We start from the raw sequence: 21,958 nt of genomic DNA on the forward strand, positions 1-21,958 counted from the left end.
GCTCCCCTTTCTCTTCTCTCCACACTCTCTCTCCTTTCCCTCTCTACCCCTCTCATGCTTCCTTCTTACCTATGTTCCCACAGGGCCGTTTCCTCTTTCCTCTGAGGTGCATCTTCATGCTCCCTCTATTGACCCCAGCTGAGAACTTGGGTTTCCTGACTCTGGGGGAAATCCGATACCCTTTCTAATTGGTTGCCCGTCCTGGTTCCCCAATGTTTTGCAACCTTTGTCGGGTGCTGGGGACCCAGGATGTCAACTATGTGTATGACGCTCTCAGAGGTTGGAAATTTAAACTGTGTTTTTTACTTTCGTTGTTAGAATTTACCTGCAACTGATTATTTGAGTAGAGTCATTCTGTCCTTATTCCTCTATGTTTTTTGTTTTATATGTTTTCTTTTGCCTTCTGTTGTACTCACGATACTGTAGTTCTAGTAATGTATCATGCTGCCATAGCGGGGTGAGGATTCCTCATCTTATGCTTGCGGCTTTACCTGGTCGGTCATTGATAAGGTTCTATAGTACGCGCCCAGCACTGTTTAACAGGCACAAATTGTTCTTTGTTCATGCAGCGAGGTAGTGTAACTGTCTCTCTACTGCTGTGTCAGATGTTGTTTTGATACTGAATTTCCTTGTTCATTTTTCTTTTTCTCAATAAAAACTTATTGAAAACTAAAGCATCACCCATAGGAAAACTGAAGTTCATTGTTGTTTCATGTGTGCATGCTTGACATATTGTGTATCTATTTTTACTCAGCACAACCTCATCTTTTATATTTTTCTGTGCCCTAAAATTAAAGTGGTTCTAAAGACTCATGCAATTGTTAAAAAAACTTGCTGGGTGCAGCTCCCCCTCAGCCCTCCTTATACTTACCTGAGCCCCATCTCGATCCAGCAAAGGCATTTGACCTCCCGGGTCTCTCTCTAATCATTGGCTCACACAGCAGTGGGAGCCATTGACTCCTGTTGCTGCCATTTATAGCCTGATAGCCAATGAGCGGGGCAGGGCCAAACTGCACTCTGTGTGTTAATCACAGCCTGTTAGCCAATAAGCAGGGGCGAGTCAAGCTGCGCTCTGCATGTGAGTGAATACACAGAGCGCCGCTCAGGAGCTAGCCTGCTTGAGTGCCCCCATAACAAGAGGCTTGCTATTGGGGGCATTTGGTGGGGGGGGGGGAGTGTCAGGACCTCCGGCAAGGGAGCCATAAAAAAGAGGATCGGGGCTGATTTGTGCAAAACTATTGCAGAGAGCAGGTAAGTAAAACCTGTTTTTTTATTATTATTTTTTATTATTATACTTTTCTTTAGAATCACTTTAACTTAAATGTATTTTTTTTACAAAAAAATGTGCTTTATAAATCTTTACACTAATATATAACATAATATATAAAATTGGAACTATCAGCATTTTAGGCCTGATCCACATTGGCCATTTAGCCCTGATGCATGAGGTTGTGCTTAAGGCATTCACTTTAGGCACTTCGGGCTAAATGCCAAGTGTGCATGAGGCCTTATTCTACAGGGATTCTGCTTTCAGAAAATATATGTTGTTTGGGGAATTTTATCTAATTTTCAGAGCTAATATGATTTTTTTAAACGTGTGCAAAAAAGCAAAAAATGGCCCCCAGATAGAGCTGATGACCATAGGAAATGAATACCTTTTTACAATGATTGTCGGCTACATCTCATGGCCATAATGCTGTATCTTCCCGGTGCATTCTATTTTGTGTGAATGAAAAACATTTGATCTGGATAGACTAGCCTAATACCGTTTGTATTTGCCCCCATTTACACAAAGTGAGAGTACATGCAGTTTCATAAGACAGATAGCTAGAGGAATTTGTTTAAAAATACATCCTTGGTATATTTTTTCAGCATGCTCATGTTTTTTGCTTCTTTTCACAGGTTTCTTCATTTGGAGTCTCAACGTTCTCTCTTTGTGCTCTGGGTATTGATCGTTTCCAGTCAATAACATCTTCTCAATTTTCCTCAAAGCCAGAGGAGAAGTGTCAGTCTATATTAGGAAAGATATCTGTTATCTGGATTGGTTCATTAACACTTGCTCTTCCAGAAATTTTTCTGTGGCAACTCCACCAGGAGCGTTCTCCAACATCTGGCCTGATTGTTGACTCTTGTATCATGGACCCATCCTCTGAACTCTCTCCAGTTTTGTACTCCCTGGTTCTTACTTATAAGCATGCTCGTATGTGGTGGTTTCTGGGCTGCTACTTCTGCCTGCCACTTTTTTTTACAATGACTTCATTACTAGTAACTCTGAGAATTGTCGGAAGCACAAAGAACATAAAAAATGTTCAGAGCCAATGCCAGCTAAGTTGGATAGTGGCAGGTTTAGCTATTGTGTATAGCATATGCATTTTGCCCGAAAATGTTACAAACATCTTGTTTAGCTACACTAGCTTTGATGTCCCTCATAATCTTGTAATGCTTATCACTCAATTTTTCTTATTTTTAAAGTGTGCAGTTACACCTATTTTACTCTTGTGCATTTCTAAACCATTAGGACAGGCGTTCCTGGATTGCTGCTGCTGTTGTTGTGATGGTGAGCCTAAACTAGGATCTGTACATAAGGCTGAGGAAATTGCTGGCAAACCGGAACAATTAACTATCCCTAACTGTACAAATGATTCCGAATTACAGCTTGGAACACCCTGTTAATAGATGAAAGAAGGTATAAGAATTTGTATCAGAGTTCACTCATTACTGACTTGAAATTGCCCAAAATACACTGTTCAGAAAAATTAAAGGAACACTTTGAAAACACATCAGATCTCAATGGGGAAAAATATAATGTCGGATATCTTTACTGATATGGACTGGGTAATGTGTTAGGAAGGAAAGGATGCCACATCGCTTGATGGAAATGAAAATGATCAACCTACAGAGGGCTGAATTCAAAGACATCCTTAAAATCAGAGTGGAAAAATAATGCGGCAGGCTAGTCAGTTTTACTGAAATTTCATTGCAGCAGCTCAAAATGGTACTCAGTAGTTTGTATGGCCCACTCATGCTTGTATGCATGCTTGACAATGTTGGGGCTTGCTCCTAATGAGATGACAGGTGGTGTCCTGGGGTATTTCCTCCCAGATCTGGCCCAGGGCATCATTGAGCTCCTGAACAGACTGAGGTGCAACCTGGAGGATGGACCGAAACATAATGTCCCAGAGATGTTCTATTGGATTTAGCTCAGACGAGCGTGGGGACCATTCAATGGTATCAATACCTTCATCCTCCAGGAACTGGCTGCATACTCTCTCCACATGAGGCCGGGTATTTTTTGTGCACCAGGAGTAACTCAGGACCCACTGAGTTACTCCTGGGTCTGACAATGGGTCCAGGTATTTTATCCTGATACCTAATGGCAGTCAGGGTGTCATTGTCTAGCTTGTAGAGGTCTGTGCATCCCTCCAGGATATGCCTCCCCAGACCATTACTGACCCACCACCAAACAGGTCATGCTGGACAATGTTACAGGCAACATAACATTCTCTATGTCTGGCACATGTGCTCAGGGTGAACCTGCTCTCATCTGTGAAAAGCACAGGGCGCCAGTGGCGGACCTGCCAATTCTGGTGTTCAATGGCAAATGCCAATAGAGCTCCATGGTGCTGGGCAGTGAGCACAGGGCCCACTAGAGGACGTCGAGCCCTCAGGCAACCCTCATAAAGTCTGTTTCTAATTGGTCAGAGACATTCACACCAGTGGCCTGCTGGAGGTAATTTTGTAGGGCTCTGGCAGTACTCATCCTGTTCCTCCTTACACAAAGAAGCAGATACTGGTCCTGCGGATGGGTTAAGGACCTTCTATGGCCCTGTCCAGCTCTCCTAGAGTACCTGCCTGTCTCCTGGAATCTCCTTCATGCTCTTAAGTGTTGTGCTAGGAGACACAGCAAACCTTCTTGCAATGGCACATATTGATGTGCCATGCTAGAGGAGTTGGACTGCCTGTGCAACCTCTATAGGGTCCAGGTATCTCCTCATGCTACCAGTAGTGACACTGACCGCAGCCAAATGCAAAACTAGTGAAAAAAATGTCAGAAAAGACAAGTAGGGAAAACAAATGTCAGTGGCCTCCACCTATAAAATCATTCCCGTTTTGGGGGTCATCTCATTGTTGCCCATCTAGTACACCTGTTAATTTCATTAAAACCAAAGCAGCTGAAACTAATTAACAGCCCCCTCTGCTACTCTGATTATAAAGTGTTCCTTTAATGTTTTTAGACAGTGTATAAAAAAAAGGAAATCTCTAATCATGTAGTTGTAAATTATATACTGATACACACACACACACACACACACACACACATATATATACTGTATATATACATATATATATATATATATATATATATATATATATATATATATATATATACACACACACACATTATCTCACAAAAGTGAGCACGCCCCTCACATTTTTGTAAATTATTGTATTATATCTTTTATGTGACAACACTGAAGAAATGACACTTTGCTACAATGTAAAGTAGTGAGTGTACAGCTTGTATAACAGAGTCAATTTTCTGTCCCCTTAAAATAACTCAACACACAGCCATTAATGTCCAAATCGCTGGTAACAAAAGTGAGTACACCTCTAAGTGAAAATGTCCAAATTGGGCAGAATTAGCCATTTTCCCTCCCCAGTGTCATGTGACCCATTAGTGTTACAAGGTCTCAGGTGTGAATGGGAAGCAGATGTGTTATATTTGGTGTTATCACTCTCACTCTCTCATACTGATCTTTGGAAGTTCAACATGGCACCTCATGGCAAAGAACTCTCTGTGGATCTGAAAAAAAGAATTGTTGCTCTACATAAAGATGGCTTCGGATATAGGAAGATTGCCAAGACCCTGAAACTGAGCCGCAGCATGGTGGCTAAGACCATACAGCGGTTTAACAGGACAGGTTCCACTCAGAACAGGCCTCACCATGGTCAACCAAAGAAGTTGAGTGCACGTGCTCAGCCTCATATCCAGAGGTTGTCTTTGGGAAACAGAAGTATGAGTGCTGCCAGCATTGCTGCAGAGGCTGAAGGGGTGGGGGGTCAGCCTGTCAGTGCTCAGACCATACGCCGCACACTGCATCACATTGGTCTGCATGGCTGTCATCCCAGAGGGAAGCCTCTTCTAAAGATGATACACAAGAAACCCTGCAAACAGTTTGTTGAAGACAAGCAGACTAAGGACATGGATTACTGGAACCATGTCCTGTGGTCTGATGAGACCAAGATAAACTTATTTGGTTCAGATAGTGACAAGTGTGTGTGGTGACAGCCAGGTGAGGAGTACAAAGACAAGTGTGTCTTGCCTACAGTCAAGCATGGTGGTGGGAGTAACATCGTCTGAGGCTGCATGAGTGCTGCCGGCACTGGGGAGCTAAAGTTCATTGAGGGAACCATGAATGCCAACATGTACTGTGACATACTGAAGCAGAACATGATCCCCTCCCTTCCCTTCAGAGACTGGGCCGCAGGGCAGTATTCCAACATGATAACGGCCCTAAACACACCTCCAAGACAAACACTGCCTTGCTAAAAAATCTGAGGGTAAAGGTGATGGACTGGCCAAGCATGTTCCCAGACTTAAACCCTATTGAGCATCTGTGTCTCTAACATCCACCAGCCCCATGATGTCCTTATGGAGGAGTGGAAGAGGACTCCTATGAACCTCTGGTGAACTCCATGCCCAAAAGGGTTAAGGCAGTGCTGGAAAATGATGGTGGCCACACAAAATATTGACACTTTAGACCCGTTTTGGACATTTTCACTTAGGGGTATACTCACTTTGGTTTTAAACATTAATGGCTGTGCGTTGAGGTATTTTGAGAAGACAGCAAATTTACACTGTTTTTCACATGAAAAGATAAACTGAAATATTTACAAAAATGTGAGGAGTGTACTATATATATATATATATATATATATATATATATATATATATATATATATATATAATACACACAGTATATGTATATGTTTCAGAAGGAAAAAGTAAAAAGAAGTACTATTGTATGGTGGATCATACATAATAATATGAAAGTAAGAAAGACAAAGTACGGTAACTAAGGACTGATCCATTTTGGCAAGCTCATATTTTTACTTGTAGCCGTCTATAAAAATAAAAAAATAAAAAGCTACTGTCAAGATGGTTTATATAGTGCACCTTGTATATATAGCATAATGTAAAAAGTGAAGTAACTTTAGTGTTAATAGGATGAAACATTCATGCTAGTATAATACCTATGTGGATAGAAAAAAGATAACACTATACTAGTGTATCTCCCCGCGCCTCGGAAAAGATTTTGTTTAAATATAAGATAAAAATATAAAAATGTGTGTAATTAGTGAGATATAAATATAAAAATATATATTGTGTGGCAGCAGCTGTAGATTTAAAATGGATGATAGAAAAATAGCCTAGGCTATATACAGCGCTTGCCGCAGAAAAACAATTAACTTAATGTATGTGAACAATGTTGAAAACTTATCTTTACAGTATAAGTGAAAATACAAATCAATTAAACACATGAAAATTAATAAAAAATCCCAAGGAATTGATAAATAGATAAATAAGTTTTTTCCAGTCGTGATCAATATATGAGAATAACATAAATGTAAAATTCAATAAATAAAGTCTTTTCAAGTGGTGATCAGATGCAAAGTGCTTCGTGCTCCATAAATAAAAGTTTGTGACTTTCGTGACGTGGATTCCTCTTTTCCTGTGGCTTGTAGTAGAAATAAATGACTTACCAGAATTGTTGGGTCCTATGTGCTGTATAGCACTAGGACCTACAGCGCTTGGAGGCCGTTCAGGCCGGATTGGGGATCCCCTTTGTGGATGATCCTGGTGGATCGAGATCGGGTAAGGAGGAACCTAACCTGTACCCCACCAGGATCATCCACAAAGGGGATCCCCAATCCAGCCTGAACGGCCTCCAAGCGCTGTAGGTCCTAGTGCTATACAGCACATAGGACCCAACAATTCTGGTAAGCCATTTATTTCTACCACAAGCCACAGGAAAAGAGGAATCCACGTCACGAAAGGGACTTTTATTTATTGAGCACGAAGCACTTTGCACCTGATCACCACTTGAAAAGACTTTATTTATTGAATTTTACATTTATGTTATTCTCATATATTGAAAACCACCGGAAAAGACTTATTTATCTATTTATCAATTCCTTGGAACTTTTTATTAATTTTCATGTGTTTAATTGATTTGTATTTTCACTTATACTGATAAGATAAGATAAGATAAGTTTTCAACATTGTTCACATACATTAAGTTAATTGTTTTTCTGCGGCAAGCGCTGTATATAGCCTAGGCTATTTTTCTATAATACCTATGTATTGTTTGCTGAGAAATTTAGAGAGAGTTCAGGCAACACTGAATGTAGAATATACAAATCAAAAATATAAATATGTAAAAACATCTGTTCTGATGCTATTTTGCTTTATATTCACAAGATAGTTGCATTTATAAAGATAAATACACTCAGCTCATGCCAAACTTGTTAATATTAAACCTTGACATCTTGGGAAATTAGGAAAATGCCTTCATAATCAAAGTAAAATTTAAAAATCTGACGGATTCTAATGAAATGACTGCTATAGCAGGCAGCACTGATCGTTGTATTCTGACGGCAGGGAAGACTCCCCACTGTCAGATTACTACCACCGCAGTCAACCTGCTGGTTGAACTAAAATAAATTAAATCATTTATGACTAGTGTTGAGCGAACACGGACTGTATTATTCGTGTTCGTACCGAATAATTGGATTTTTGTTACCCGAACACGGACACGGACACTTTACTGTATATTCGGGTAAAAATCCGTGTTCGGTCGTTTTATTTCCGGGTTTTGCATGCTTTGGCGTGCTTTTCATGGCGGGCTTTCAACAGCCAATCAACAAGCGTTTAACTGGTGTGCCTAAGCCATCCCAGCCATGCCTGCAAATGTATCAGTAGCTGTGATTGGCCGTCTGAAGCATGTGACCAAGTCTTTATAAGTTCGAGGCAGCGCCGCAGCGGCGTCATTCTGCTGCTTAGATCAGGGAGAGAGCACACATCAACGTGCTGGCTGCTGATTAGGGACAGACAGGCAGGAAAAAAACATTTGTGTCCGGATAGAATTGAGGGACAGGTCCGAGTGTTTTAGGCAGGGTGAGTTGTAGGCATTTTAGGGAGAGGCTGCTGCTGATTTTTAGGGAAATTGTGTTCTACAAACTACAATCGATATTGCTGTGTGGGGTCTGCACTTAGTCCTGATCTACGATCTCTTATCAATCCTGTTAGGGATAGAGTCTGCTGAATTTTAGGGAAAGTGTGTTCTACAAACTACAATCGATATTGCTGTGTGGGGTGGGGTCTGCACTCTGCACTCAGTCCCGATCTACGATCTCTTATCAATCCTGTTAGGGATAGAGTCTACTGAATTTTAGGGAAAGTGTGTTCTACAAACTACAATCGATATTGCTGTGTGGGGTGGGGTCTGCACTCTGCACTCAGTCCCGATCTACGATCTCTTATCAATCCTGTTAGGGTATAGAGTTTGCTGATTTTTAGGGAAAGTGTGTTCTACAAACTACAATAGATATTGCTGTGTGGTGTGGAATAGGAGATAGGCAGGTGTCAGTGATCCACATCCATTTTGCTGTGTGTGGGCTGCAGTGAACACAATCTTTTTGGGGTGCAGTGAACACAATCTTTTTGGGGTGCAGTGAACACAATCTTGGTGCAGTGAACACAATCTTTTTGGGGTGCAGTGAACGAAATCCTTTTGGGGTGCAGTGAACACAATCTTTGTGGGGTGCAGTGAACACAATCTTTTTGGGGTGCAGTGAACAAAATCCTTTTGGGGTGCAGTGAACACAATCTTTGTGGGGTGCAGTGAACAAAATCCTTTTGGGGTGCAGTGAACACAATCTTTGTGGGGTGCAGTGAACACAATCTTTTTTGGGTGCAGTGAACACAATCTTTGTGGGGTACAGTGAACACAATCTTTGTGGGGTGCAGTGAACAAAATCCTTTTGGGGTGCAGTGAACACAATCTTTGTGGGGTGCAGTGAACAAAATCCTTTTGGGGTGCAGTGAACACAATCTTTGTGGGGTGCAGTGAACACAATCTTTGTGGGGTGCAGTGAACACAATATTTTTTGGGTGCAGTGAACACAATCTTTGTGGGGTGCAGTGAACAAAATCCTTTTGGGGTGCAGTGAACACAATCATTGTGGTGTGCAGTGAACACAATCTTTTTGGGGTGCAGTGAACAAAATCCTTTTGGGGTGCAGTGAACACAATCTTTGTGGGGTGCAATGAACACAATCTTTTTGGGGTGCAGTGAACGAAATCCTTTTGGGGTGCAGTGAACACAATCTTTGTGGGGTGCAGTGAACAAAATCCTTTTGGGGTGCAGTGAACACAATCTTTGTGGGGTACAGTGAACACAATCTCATACTTTTGAGGGTGCTGCCTGTTCCATACTCCTCCTACTCCGAGTCCTCATCCATCCTTTTAGGGGTACAAACAATAGTAGTTGGGGCCTAGTGTGGTTGTGTACGTGTGAGATACATACACTTTTTTTGATCATATTTCCTATTCCGCTATTCAATAAAAACCTTTGGGGATCAATTAAATTGCGGGATAGTCTGTGTCGGTACGTGTGAGATCAACCTTTCCAAGTTTTTGGGGTTCATTTCATACTTCTGAAGATTTGAGGGTGCTGCCTGTTCCATAATCCTCCTACTCCTCATCCATCCTTTTAGGGGTACAAACAATAGTAATTGGGGCCTAGTGTGGTTGTGTAATTGTGAGATACATACACTTTTTTTGATCATATTTCCTATTCCGCTATTCAATAAAAACCTTTGGGGATCAATTAAATTGCGGGATAGTCTGTGTCGGTACGTGTGAGATCCACCTTTCCAAGTTTTTGAGGTTCATCTCATACTTCTGAAGATTTGAGGGTGCTGCCTGTTCCATACTCCTCCTACTCCGAGTCCTCATCCATCCTTTTAGGGGTACAAACAATAGTAATTGGGGCCTAGTGTGGTTGTGTACGTGTGAGATACATACACTTTTTTTGATCATATTTCCTATTCCGCTATTCAATAAAAACCTTTGGGGATCAATTAAATTGCGGGATAGTCTGTGTCGGTACGTGTGAGATCCACCTTTCCAAGTTTTTGGGGTTCATCTCATACTTCTGAAGATTTGAGGGTGCTGCCTGTTCCATACTCCTCCTACTCCTCATCCTGCCTTTAGGGGTACAAACATTAGTAATTGGGGCCTAGTGTGCTTCTGTACGTGTGAGATACATACACTTTTTTTGATCATATTTCCTATTCCGCTATTCAATAAAAACCTTTGGGGATCAATTAAATTGCGGGATAGTCTGTGTCGGTATGTGTGAGATACACCTTTCCAATTTTTGGGGTGCATCTCATACTGCCGAGGTTTTGAGGGTGCTTCAGTCTGCCTCCTGCCTGCTCCTCCTACTCCTCTTCCTCATCCTGCCTTTAGGGTACAAAAAATTGTAATAGGCGGGGCCTAGTCTGTGTTTGTACATGTGAGATACACCGTATTATAAAATTTTTCCTATTCCGCTATTCAATAGACACCCTTTTGGAGTGTAAAAAATTCAATTACGGCATAGTCTGTATCGGTACGTGTGAGATACACCTTTTAAATTTGTTTGGCGCATCTCCTTCCCCCGCCAAGGATTGCAGGGCGCTTCAGTTTGCCTCCTGTTCCCAACTCCTCCTACTCCTCTTCCTCATCCTGCCTTTAGGGTACAAAAAATTGTAATCAGGGCCTAGTCTGTGTTTGTACGTGTGAGATACACTGTATTATAAAATTTTTCCTATTCCGCTATTCAATATACACCCTTTTGGAGTGTAAAAAATTAAATTACGGCATAGTCTGTATCGGTACGTGTGAGATACACCTTTTAAATTAGTTTGGCGCATCTCCTTCCCCCGCCAAGGATTGCAGGGCGCTTCAGTTTGCCTCCTGTTCCCAACTCCTCCTACTCCTCTTCCTCATCCTCCCTTTAGGGTAGAAAAAAATTTAATCGGGCCTAGTCTGTGTTTGTACGTGTGAGATACACAGTTTTTTATCCTATTCCGCTATTCAATATACACCCTTTTGGTGTAAAAAACATTAAATTGCGGCATAGTTTGCATATTTGACTGTGAGATACACCCGTGCGATACTGTTGTTGTTTTGTTCCGCTATTCAATAAACACCTTTCTAGGGCAAGATCTTAAATTACAGAAATATGAGGAGACCGTCAAATAAGGGCCGTGGCCTGGGTCGTGGTGCTGCTGGTAGAGCTCCTGTTGCAAGGAGAGGACGTGGTCGATCTGTGCCAGCTACACGCACAAGTCAAACACCTTCCTCAAGTGTGAGTAGGCGACAGAACCTGCATCAGTATTTGGTAGGGCATCATACGCCTCTAGAAGTGATGAGGCCAGAACACAGAGGCGATAGTAGATTGGTTTGCTGCTGACAGTGCCTCCAGTTCCTTCACATTGTCTCCCACCCAGTCTACTGCAGAAAGGTCAGAGTTGGCACCTGCAGCCGATGTCCAACCGTCTTTCACCTCACCCCCTTGCAAATCAGGCAAGCAGTCTGAGCCCCAAGCCATACAGCAGTCTCTTCTTCTTTTTGATGACTCTGTCAGCAGGGTTTCCCAGGGCCATCCACCTAGCCCTGCCCCAGAAGTGGAAGAGATTGAGTGCAGCGATGCCCAACCACTTATTTCTCAAGATGAGTACATGCAAGGACCATCGCAGCACGTCTCCGTTGATGACGAAACGCAGGTGCCAACTGCTGCGACGTTCAGCATTGTGGAGACCGACAAGGAGGGCAGGGGTGAAGACTGGGTGGAAGATGATGTGGAGGACGATGAGGTCCTCGACCCCACATGGAATGAACGTCATGCAGGTGACCTGAGTAGTTTGGAGGAAGAGGCGGTGGTCGCACAGAGCCACCAGCACAGCAGAAGAGGGAGCAGGGTGCAGAAGCGGAGCGGCCGTGCCCTAGACACTACGCCTGCTACTGCCCAACGCAGCAAGGGAACGAGCGCACCAAAGTCAGCTCAAAGGAGTTCTCTGCGTGGAAGTTCTTTAGAAAATGTGCTGATGACAGGACACGAGTGGTTTGCACCCTGTGCAATCAGAGCCTGAAGCGAGGCATAAACCTTCTCAACCTGAGCACAACCTGCATGATCAGGCATCTAAGTGCAAAGCACGAGCTGCAGTGGAGTACACACCTTCAAAACCAAGAAACGTCTCTGGCTCATCCTGCTTCCTCTTCTGCTGCAGTCTCGGCCGCTCCAGCCACATCTGTAGTGATACCGGCACCTGCCATCCCGCAAACAGACGATCTGTCAGCAACACCACCACCTGGGTCACCAACAACCATCTCCACAATGTCCCGTGGAAGCGTTCAGATTTCCATCTCCCAAACACTTGAGAGGAAGAGGAAGTACCCCCCTACCCACCCGCGATTCCTGGCCCTGAATGCCAGCATTTCAAAATTATTGGCCTTTGAAATGCTGTCATTCCGTCTGGTGGAGACGCACAGTTTTAAAAACCTTATGTCGGTGGCTGTCCCACAGTACGTCGTGCCCAGCCGCCACTACTTTTCCAGGCAAGCCATCCCTTCCCTGCACAACCAAGTGGGGGAAAAAATCAGGTGTGCACTGCGCAACGCCATCTGTGCCAAGGTCCACCGAACTACCGATACGTGGACCAATAAGCACGGTCAGGGGCGTTATATCTCCCTAACGGCACACTGGGTAAATGCAGTGGCGGATGGGCCTGAGGCGGATAGCAATTTGGCGCATGTCCTTCCACCACCGAGGATTGCAGGGCGCTTCAGTTTGCCTCCTGTTCCTAACTCCTCCTACTCTGCTTCCTCATCCTCTACCGCCTCCTCATCCGGACAGCGTAACACCTTCACCACCAACTTCAGCACGGCCAGGGGTAAACGACAGCAGGCAGTTTTACAACTTGCCTGTTTGGGGGACAAACCACACACCGCGCAGGAGTTGTGGAGGAGCATGGAACAGCAGACAAATGAGTGGTTGCTGCCAGCGAGCCTCAAGCCTGGCCTGGTGGTGTGCGATAACGGGCGAAATCTCATAGCAGCTCTGGGCCTAGCCGGTTTGACGCACATCCCTTGCCTGGCGCATGTGCTGAATTTGGTGGTGCAGAGGTTCCTTAAAAACTTCCCCGATATGTCAGAGCTGCTGCAGAAAGTGCGGGCCGTCTGTGCGCACTTTCGGCGTTCTCACCCTGCTGCTGCTCGCCTGTCAGCGCTGCAGCGTAACTTCGGCCTTCCTGCTCACCGCCTCATATGTGACGTGCCCACAAGGTGGAACTCCACCTTGCAAATGCTGCAAAGACTGTGCGAGCAGCAGCAGGCCATAGTGGAGTTTCAGCTGCAGCACGCACGCGTGAGTCGCTCTGCGGAACAGCACCACTTCACCACCAATAACTGGGCCTCCATGCGAGACCTGTGTGCCTTGTTGCGCTGTTTTGAGTACTCCACCAACATGGCCAGTGGCGATGATGCCGTTCTCAGCTTAACTATCCCACTTCTATGCCTCCTTGAAAAAACAATTCGGGCGATGATGGAAGAGGATGTGGCACAGGATGAGGAGGAGGAGGAGGATGAAGAGGTAACATTTCCAAGGCTTTCAGGGCAGTCATTCGCAAGGGGCTCCGAGGGTGGGTTCCTGCACACACAAACGCCAGGGACACAATTGTCCAGCAGGGGCACAGTTCTGGAGGATGAGGAGGAGGAGGAGCTGGAGGAGGAGATGGAACCATGTTCACAGCAGGGTGGCACCCAGGCCAGCTCATGGCCATCACTGGTGCATGGCTGGGGGGATACAGAGGACACGGACGATACACCTCCCACAGAGGACAGCCTTTCGTTGCCTCTGGGCAGCCTGGCACACATGAGCGATTACATGCTGCAGTGTCTCCACAACGACCGCCGAGTTGCCCACATTCTAACTTGTGCTGATTACTGGGTGGCCACGCTGCTGGATCCCCGTTACAAGGACAACGTACCGTCCTTAATTCACTCACTGGAGCGCGATCGCAAGATGCGTGAGTACAAGCGCACGCTGGTAGACGCGATGCTGCTGGCATTCCCATCTGACAGCGGGGCCACAGTGGAAGCACAAGGCAGAGGAGGAGGAGGAGGAGGTCGCCAACGCAACCGGGGCACCGCCAGCACCTCAGAAGGCAGGGTTAGCATGGCCGAAATGTGGAAAAGCTTTGTCAGCATGCCACAACAAACAGCAGCACCAGCAGCTCAGATGGAACGTCTTAGCAGGAGGCAGCATTTTACCAACATGGGGGAGCAGTATGTGTGCACACGCCTACATGTAGTGAATGACGGGTCTTCCCCCTTCAACTTCTGGGTCTCCAAATTGGGCACATGGCCTGAGCTTGCCCTTTACGCCTTGGAGGTGCTGGCGTGCCCTTCAGCCAGTGTATTATCTGAATGGGTATTTAGCACGCCTGGGGGCGTTATAACAGACAAGCGCAGCCGCCTGTCCAGAGACAATGTGGACAAGCTCACGTTCATTAAAATGAACCAGGCATGGATCCCACGGGACTTTTCTGTACCTTGTGCAGAATAGCAATGGATACCGACCTTACCCACCCATTGTTCCATTTTTGCTCTTTCTCACTCTTTTGGGGTGTACCCTTATTTAAAATTTGTGAAAAGAAGCAGTGTTGGCTACCTCGTCCTCCTCCTCAGGGCCAGATTAACGTAGGGGCTATTGGAGCTGCAGCTCCAGGCCCCTACCTTTTATATAGGCCCCGGGTTGGCCATATTCACTGTTACCGCTCTTCTGTCACTTGTAACCACAGAAGTCTGGCTTCTATGCTCGCTTCCCCAGGCAGCACCCTCAGAACCTCCCCACACAGCGCAAAGGCCGGACAAGAAGGGACAGTTGCCGATGCATGGATGTGTTTATGGGCTTCAGAGACAGCATCCCATGTTGAATTAGGCATGCATGGCTGCACCCTTCCTCCTCTGGGTGCATGCCAAGGCACGGCCCTTAAGGCCCTTCAAAATCCTCAGCACCAAGCCCATGATGCTCTTAATCCGGCCCTGGTCCTCCTCCACCGCCGCTTCCACCTACACCGCCCATAGGTGTGCGCAGCCTATTGCATTAGGGTGTGCACCCCAAAGTTTAAATACACATGCATGTGTTTGCCTACATGTACATGGCCCTGATACATTACTCTCCCTGCTGGCAAAGAGAAATAGAGCAGAGCAGGTCCGAGGGAGATCTTTCCCATCTCCTCACTGGCAAACAGAGTGATAATGCTATGTGCCCTAGGTGATTAGGATGTGTCCAGGCACACCCTGTGCGCACGCCTATGACACCGCCACATCCACCACCACCTCAACCTCCCTCCTACTCCATATGGGCCTCGTCCTTCAGAGATGAAGAACATTGTTTTATTTTTCTGTTTTTTTTTTTGTTGTTTTAAGTTATTTTCCTATCCACATTTGTTTGCAGAGCACTTGCCATGCTCTTAATTACGTTTTGCTGCCATTTGCAGCACTCTAGCCCTTTCCTTTGGTGTTTTAGAGCCATTTTAGTGCCTGAAAGTTTGGGTCCCCATTGACTTCAATGGGGTTCGGTGTCCGGGAAAAGTTCGGCAAAAGTCCGGGACACGGACCCGGACTTTTTTTTAAAGTTCCGTCGAACACGGACATCCAGGTGTCCGCTCAACTCTATTTATGACCAGTTTTAGGCACAAAGTTCTGTTGGGTTAGAGGTGATATTTGAATAAAAAACAATATTAGTGGACAGGGTTAAGGATAAGAAAAACGTAACTGATAGTTTGAAGACATTTTTATAAATAAGGATGCTGTTACTGTATATTAATTCTATTAACACTACCCCTCTAGCAAGTAACTACAGACTAGGAGTTTAAAGACCTCTTAGATTTCTTTCTAGAAAACATGCTTAAAGTGACTGTAGCCACTTTAGTGCACGTGCAACAAAAAACAATTGAGTACTGTCCATGATACTTTTTTTTTTATTTGCATTAACATTCAAATTTTCGGGACAAAATTTCATGGTGTATCCCCTCTTCAAGGTCCAAGCAGTACTAATGCTGGCAAAAGGATGGATCAAAATTCAAATTTGATCCATCTATGGGCAAGACTGGTTGAACTGAAGTTGATCTATTGATAGACTTCAGTAAAAATCAGCCTGTCAGGTTTTTTGTTCAATCAGCCTGTCAGGTTTTTTGTTCAATCACTGCCGCTGGTTTTAGCCAGCAGCAGTGATCATTGTATTCTGACAGCGGGGAAACCAGAATACAATAGTGCAGCAAGAGGGATTCCCACATCAGCACTGTGTTGATGGAGGACATCTCATTTTCTTTTCTTCAACCATGGTAAAGCAATATGTTAAAATTAAGCATAGATGTGTTGGAAGAAATATACAGAGAAGAAACCGGCCTCCAGCTACTCCAATCCTTCCCAGTTCACAAAAACAGCTAAAATGAAAGGACACAGTTCCGACTTATTCCCAGTGTCAGGCACCCACCGTTGGATAGTAATTTAGAAAGCAGAGGTCCGCATTTAGTCTATTATTCTTTGTGTCAAATAGAATTATCATTCTTATATCAAAACTTTTCCTTTTCTGAGTAGTTTTGAAGTTCTCTTTAAGGCCCCTTTCACACTTATGCGACGAGATTTTACCACGATTTTGCCGCGATTCCGCTGCGCTATTTTGACGCGACTTTGCCGCAATTTTGACGCGATTTCGGAAGCAATGGCTATGTCTCAATACGCAATCAAATCGTGGCAAAGTAGTGCAGGAACTACTTTGAAGTCAGTGCGACTTCAAAACGCACTGATATGAATGGGGCTCATTGAAAATAATGGAAAACGACTTGTCATGCGATTTTGCGGTCCAAAATCTCGGGACAAGTCGCACTAGTGTGAAAGGGGCCTAAGAACCAAAATATTCATGTCTTCCATAGTGTGGTCTGATAGTAAGAAATGCATACACGTGTGCAAAAATCATCTTTCCTATGTTTTAGAAAACAATAGTTTAACCACTTCAATACTGGGCACTTTCACCCCTTTCCTGCCTAGGCCGATTTAAACTTTTCACTGCTGTCGTGGTTTGAATGAGAGTTACTCAGTCATGCAACGCTGTACCTTCACAACATTTTTATTATTTTTTTCACACAAATAGAGTTTTCTTTTGGTGGTATTTAATCACCATTAGGTTTTTTATTTTTTGCAATACAAATGAAAAAAATACCGAATATTTTGAAAAAAAATGTGTTTTTATTTTCATGTTTCTGTTATAAAATTTTGAAAATAAGAAAATTTTTCTTCATAAATTTTGACCAAAATGTGTACTGCTAAATTTATTTGGTAAAAATAACCCAAATCAGTGTATAATATTTGGTCTGTGCAAAAGTTATAGAGTCTACAAGCTATGGTACCAATTAGGGATGGACTTAGGCATGTTCGGATCGTAGTTCCAACCCACCTGAACAATCCCCCCAGTAAGCCCTCATTGCACACAGCCAATCAGGCAGTGAGGCATTTCCTGGCCTGCAGCTGCACGTACACACGCTGCCAATGATTGGTGGTGTGCAGTGACGGCTTCCTGGTGGGATTGCTCAGGTGGGTTGGAACTACGATCCAAACATGTCTAAACCAATCCCTAGTACCAATCATTAAAAAGCATTGAAAATTTATCACACCTGATGTACTGACGGCCATATTTCTCATTTCTTGAGGCCCGAAAATGCCAAGAGAGTACAAATAGTCCCCAAATGAACCCTTTTTGGAAAGTAGACAGTCCAAGGTATTTAGTAAGAGGCATTGTGAGTTTTTTGATATTGTAATTTCTCTATCGCTCATTGACAGACGTAGTCCTCGGTGATTCAGCACCTTTGGGTTGCCTCCACAGGAGTAGGACTAGACAGGAAATAAAATGCTCTGGCCACACCCTAGGGGCAGTCCCCGAGGGTATATCCTCTCTCTCTCTGCCACAGCAAATCAGTTTTTTTCTGTCTAGTCAGGAGTAAGGACCTAGATACCTTGCTGGGATCTTCGGTCCTGGCAGGATTTTTTTCTTAAAAAGATTTTTTACACAGCTTTTTTTCTCCAGTGTTCCTGTGAGATCTTCAAGCAAGAAAGCTGAACTGGGCGACGGGCTGGATGTTGAGATCCGGTGGTCACCCCAGTTCAGCCTACGAGCGCGTGCAGGCCATAGCTCCGCGCTGGGTCGGCCGCGACATAGTCCCACTGGAGGGACTGACCCTGCGAGTTAAACGTCTCGCTGAAACGCCAAGGACCATGAGTCACGGCGTCCGTATTGGTCGCCAGCCCTCCCGCCCCGGTGGAGAGGGGTACTGTCAGGAGTTGGCGCCCGCCTGGTTCCGGTATGGTGAGTAGTATGTTCCTCCTTTCCCCCTGACGGGTCTTGTGGTGAACGCGGGCCCCTCTCTGTATGGTAAGGATGAGTTCCCCTCTATCCTATAACATGGCACAGATCCCCCTACTTTGAGTGTGATTTTTATGTGCAAAAAGCCAGGAGGCTTGGTTTGGGAGCTGACAATCTAATTGTAAATATGTTAAAAGATTGTAATCAGTGGCAGTACGGTAATCTTACTGTGATAATATAAGTATCCTACCAGTCAGAAGCCACGGACATGTAGACTGCTTTCCAAGTCAGGTCTCCAGCAATAGCAGGCCTTCCGACGGCCATGCGGTCCGCCAGGGTCCGGTACCGCCGACCAGGCTAATTCCCCATGTAGAGAAGGTGTTGTGATGTTCTGAAGTCACGCCGCTATTCGGTACAACCGCCGCCATTGCTTGCTAGATCGCACGAGGCCGCCATTTTGGCGTAGCCTCGTGTCTCCAGCATGGGGGCGGCCATGTTTGAGGTGATCCAAACACCTCGTGGAGCTAGGGGAGGCGTCGGAAGGCGTATGGAGGGGCGGAGCCGCCTCCTTTCTTCCCGGGCAGCCAGCCAAGAGACTTCCTGTCGATTCGAGACAGTGCTGAGACAAGTGCAGTGGAAAACTCTGAGCATCAAGTGGTGAGCCTGGGGGTCTATCTCTCTCTCTCTCGCTCGATAGGGGCCCCTGAGCAGCTAACACTGAGGGGCTTTGTGGCGCTGGGGGTCTAAAAAAAAAAAAAAAAAAAAGTTTCATTTTGGATTGAATTTTCCGGGTAGTAACTGGAATTATCATGGACACTGCCACACAAGCACCCCCACCTGTTTCCCTCGAGGGGACCACGGGACCCGCCGGTGCACAGAGTATAGACGCATTTACATCAGTTTTGGAGTCTTTGGTGGCTCGGGTGGAGACGGCCTGTCAGGGACGGGGGTCAAGAAAGCGACCCCCGCCTACCCCTATATCATCTGACACCTCTGACTCAGATTCAGAGATGGTCACTGCAGCTGCAGGTCCCTCTGCAAGGGCTGTGGTCTCAGGTAAAGTTCCCTCAGACAGTGAGGAGGACGTTCATTCTTCCGCCATAATTCGGGAAGAAGCATTGGTGGACGCACTAGTTGTGGCGGTGCGGGAAACCTTAAGACTTGAGGTTTTACCGGCAGAGGCAACTGAAACAGAGATTCCCTTTGGTACTAACAAGCCCATCAAAACGGTGAAGGTTTTTCCTGTACCCAAGTGTTTTGGTAATAAAATTAAAGAAGAATGGGAACATTCTAAGCGTACCTTTACTATTTCCAAGCGTATTGCTAGACGCTATCCGTTTGAGGAATCCCTCATTAAGAAATGGACGGTACCACCAGTGGTGGATCCACCTATTTCCAGGCTGAATAAAGCCACGGTTATCCCAGTGGAGGACACTTCGTCCTTTAAGGATCCGGTGGATCGAAAGGTGGAAGCGGAGTCCCGCACTATCTTCTCCCTGATAGGGTCAGCATTTAGACCAGTAATTGTTATTGGTCTAGTTTCCCAGACACTAACGGAATGGGCGAGATTGGTACGCCAAGACCTGAGGGGAAAAGATATCCCCCAGGGAACATCTGATTTGATGGAACAGATTATACAAGGGCTACAATTTGTCTGTGACGTGTAACGTTCATGCGTTTTTGTTTGTGGATGGATTTACAGCTGCAGAATTATTACACTCAGTAGCCTTGTAGAGAATCTGTTGAACAACATATCCAACTCTCAGGACTTCATCACCGTGTACAGCCTGTTATATACTATATATATATTAATAGATGTTTAATGGAGGGATAGAGTATATGAGGATATATAGATGAGAGACAGGCTATTGTATGGTGAGCACTAGAAGTAGTATAGGAGAGTTGCAGGTGATGGTAAGCAGATAGGTTCTGATGTCAAGTATAGTGCAGATGGTAAGAGGACACAGATGGAGTATACTTTAGACAGAGTAACCTAGTGCAAGGATAGTTCAAGGTAGTCCCAAGAGCTAACAGTCTTATGCAGATGATAGTGAATAGATAGATACAGATAGTCTTGGTAATTGCAGTAGATGACAGTAGGAGATTGGTTAGTAAGAATCCCCTGCGGGGTACTTATCACTTAGATAGGTTAGGAATAACAGTGTCCATTGGAGAGGGGTGATCCCGTAGCGGGATACGGATCACCAGCGAGGTTTCCGGCTTTAGTTCAGAAAGGAAGGTATGTCAGCAGCTCCGACTTCTCAGGCGTAGGTGCGATGAACATGTGGGTTTGAACGAGCGATGAGTGAGAGCAAACCGGCGATTGAAATAGCCGCTCATAGCGGCGCTCGGCAGTGATTGTCATCCGGTCTTAAAGGTGTATGTGTCCTTTGTTATACAAGATGGGACGCAAAGAGAGGAGAAATATAGGAACAAGGGTACCATAGGTACCGGAACATTACATGACGCAGCCTTGGATGCTACCCCCCTATTAGGGCATGCATCTATGTCAGCGGTAATCCTCAGACGTGTGCTGTGGTTAAAATGCTGGTCAGCAGACCTAGGTTCCAAAAAGACCTTGACGAATCTCCCCTTTCAGGGGAATCGCCTATTTGGGGCCACCCTAGATGAGATCATTAAGGATGCCACTGGGGGCAAGAGCACTTTCTTGCCACAGGCTGCTAAAGCTAAAGGACCTCGTAACAAGCGCGGACCTTTCTTTACCGCCCATAAAGGGTTCGCACGCCCGGCTGGAACAAGCGGGAAAGGCAAGACTCCTCCAGGAGGGTTCAAGAAGGGCTGGTCGGACAAACAGAGGACCGACTCAGCCAAACCCGAAGCAAAGGATTACACAGCCTGAAGGTGCGCCCCCACCCGGTTTGAGGGTGGGGGGACGTTTTCACCGGTATTCAGGACATTAGATCGAGCATCGACTACTGCTACCGGTGCGATTCTTCCCTTCCAACATTTAAGTACTACAGGGAGCGGTAGTCACCGTGCCCTGAACAGATCTTTTCCTTTACCTTTTCCTAAGATTAGTCTCAATTCCCCACAGGAATCGGATCTGGTTGACCAGACAGACCAAGAAGCCTCTAGCCAGGTGACTTCGGTCCCTGAGGTTCAACCAGGAAAGATCACCTTTCCTGATAGGAATCAGGTGTCTGATAAATGTGTGGGAACAGAAAACGACCAGACTTTCTCGGATGGTCGGGGCCAGATAGCTCTAGGGACGCCTGGTTCAGATCCAGTCAGCGCCAGTGGTCCTAGAAATTCTAGGCTGGCCTCGTCAAGCCGGCCTGGCCGACTTGGACTTGCTAGTCGCGGACGTTCCGTGGGAACTTCGTCTCAGGGAGTATCTGCGGTCTCAAGGACCAATCTACACTCGTGCTTTACAGTCGCTGGTTTTAATGGCCTGGCCATTGAGACCCAAGTACTGAAGGACAGAGGGTTGTCAGCTTCAGTCATTCCTACCCATATTAAAG

General features: G+C 45.3%; 2 protein-coding genes across 2 annotated transcripts in view; both read left to right on the forward strand.

Annotated features, from left to right (window-relative positions):
- Positions 1-3,067, forward strand: part of LOC309546118 (G-protein coupled receptor 37-like 1) — a 55,713-nt gene extending 52,646 nt beyond the window's left edge. The window contains exon 2 of the mRNA XM_082245649.1: positions 1,903-3,067. Coding sequence (XP_082101775.1) covers positions 1,903-2,673 — 771 coding nt within the window. The 3' untranslated portion in view covers positions 2,674-3,067. The remainder of the gene's footprint in view (positions 1-1,902) is intronic.
- The window catches only part of LAMTOR5 (late endosomal/lysosomal adaptor, MAPK and MTOR activator 5), a 345,493-nt gene that overhangs the window by 29,581 nt on the left and 293,954 nt on the right, over positions 1-21,958 (forward strand). The window lies entirely within an intron of this gene.

This window comes from Pelophylax lessonae, assembly GCF_965119305.1.
Source record: "Pelophylax lessonae genome assembly, chromosome: 2".
In the NCBI taxonomy this organism is placed as follows: domain Eukaryota; kingdom Metazoa; phylum Chordata; class Amphibia; order Anura; family Ranidae; genus Pelophylax; species Pelophylax lessonae.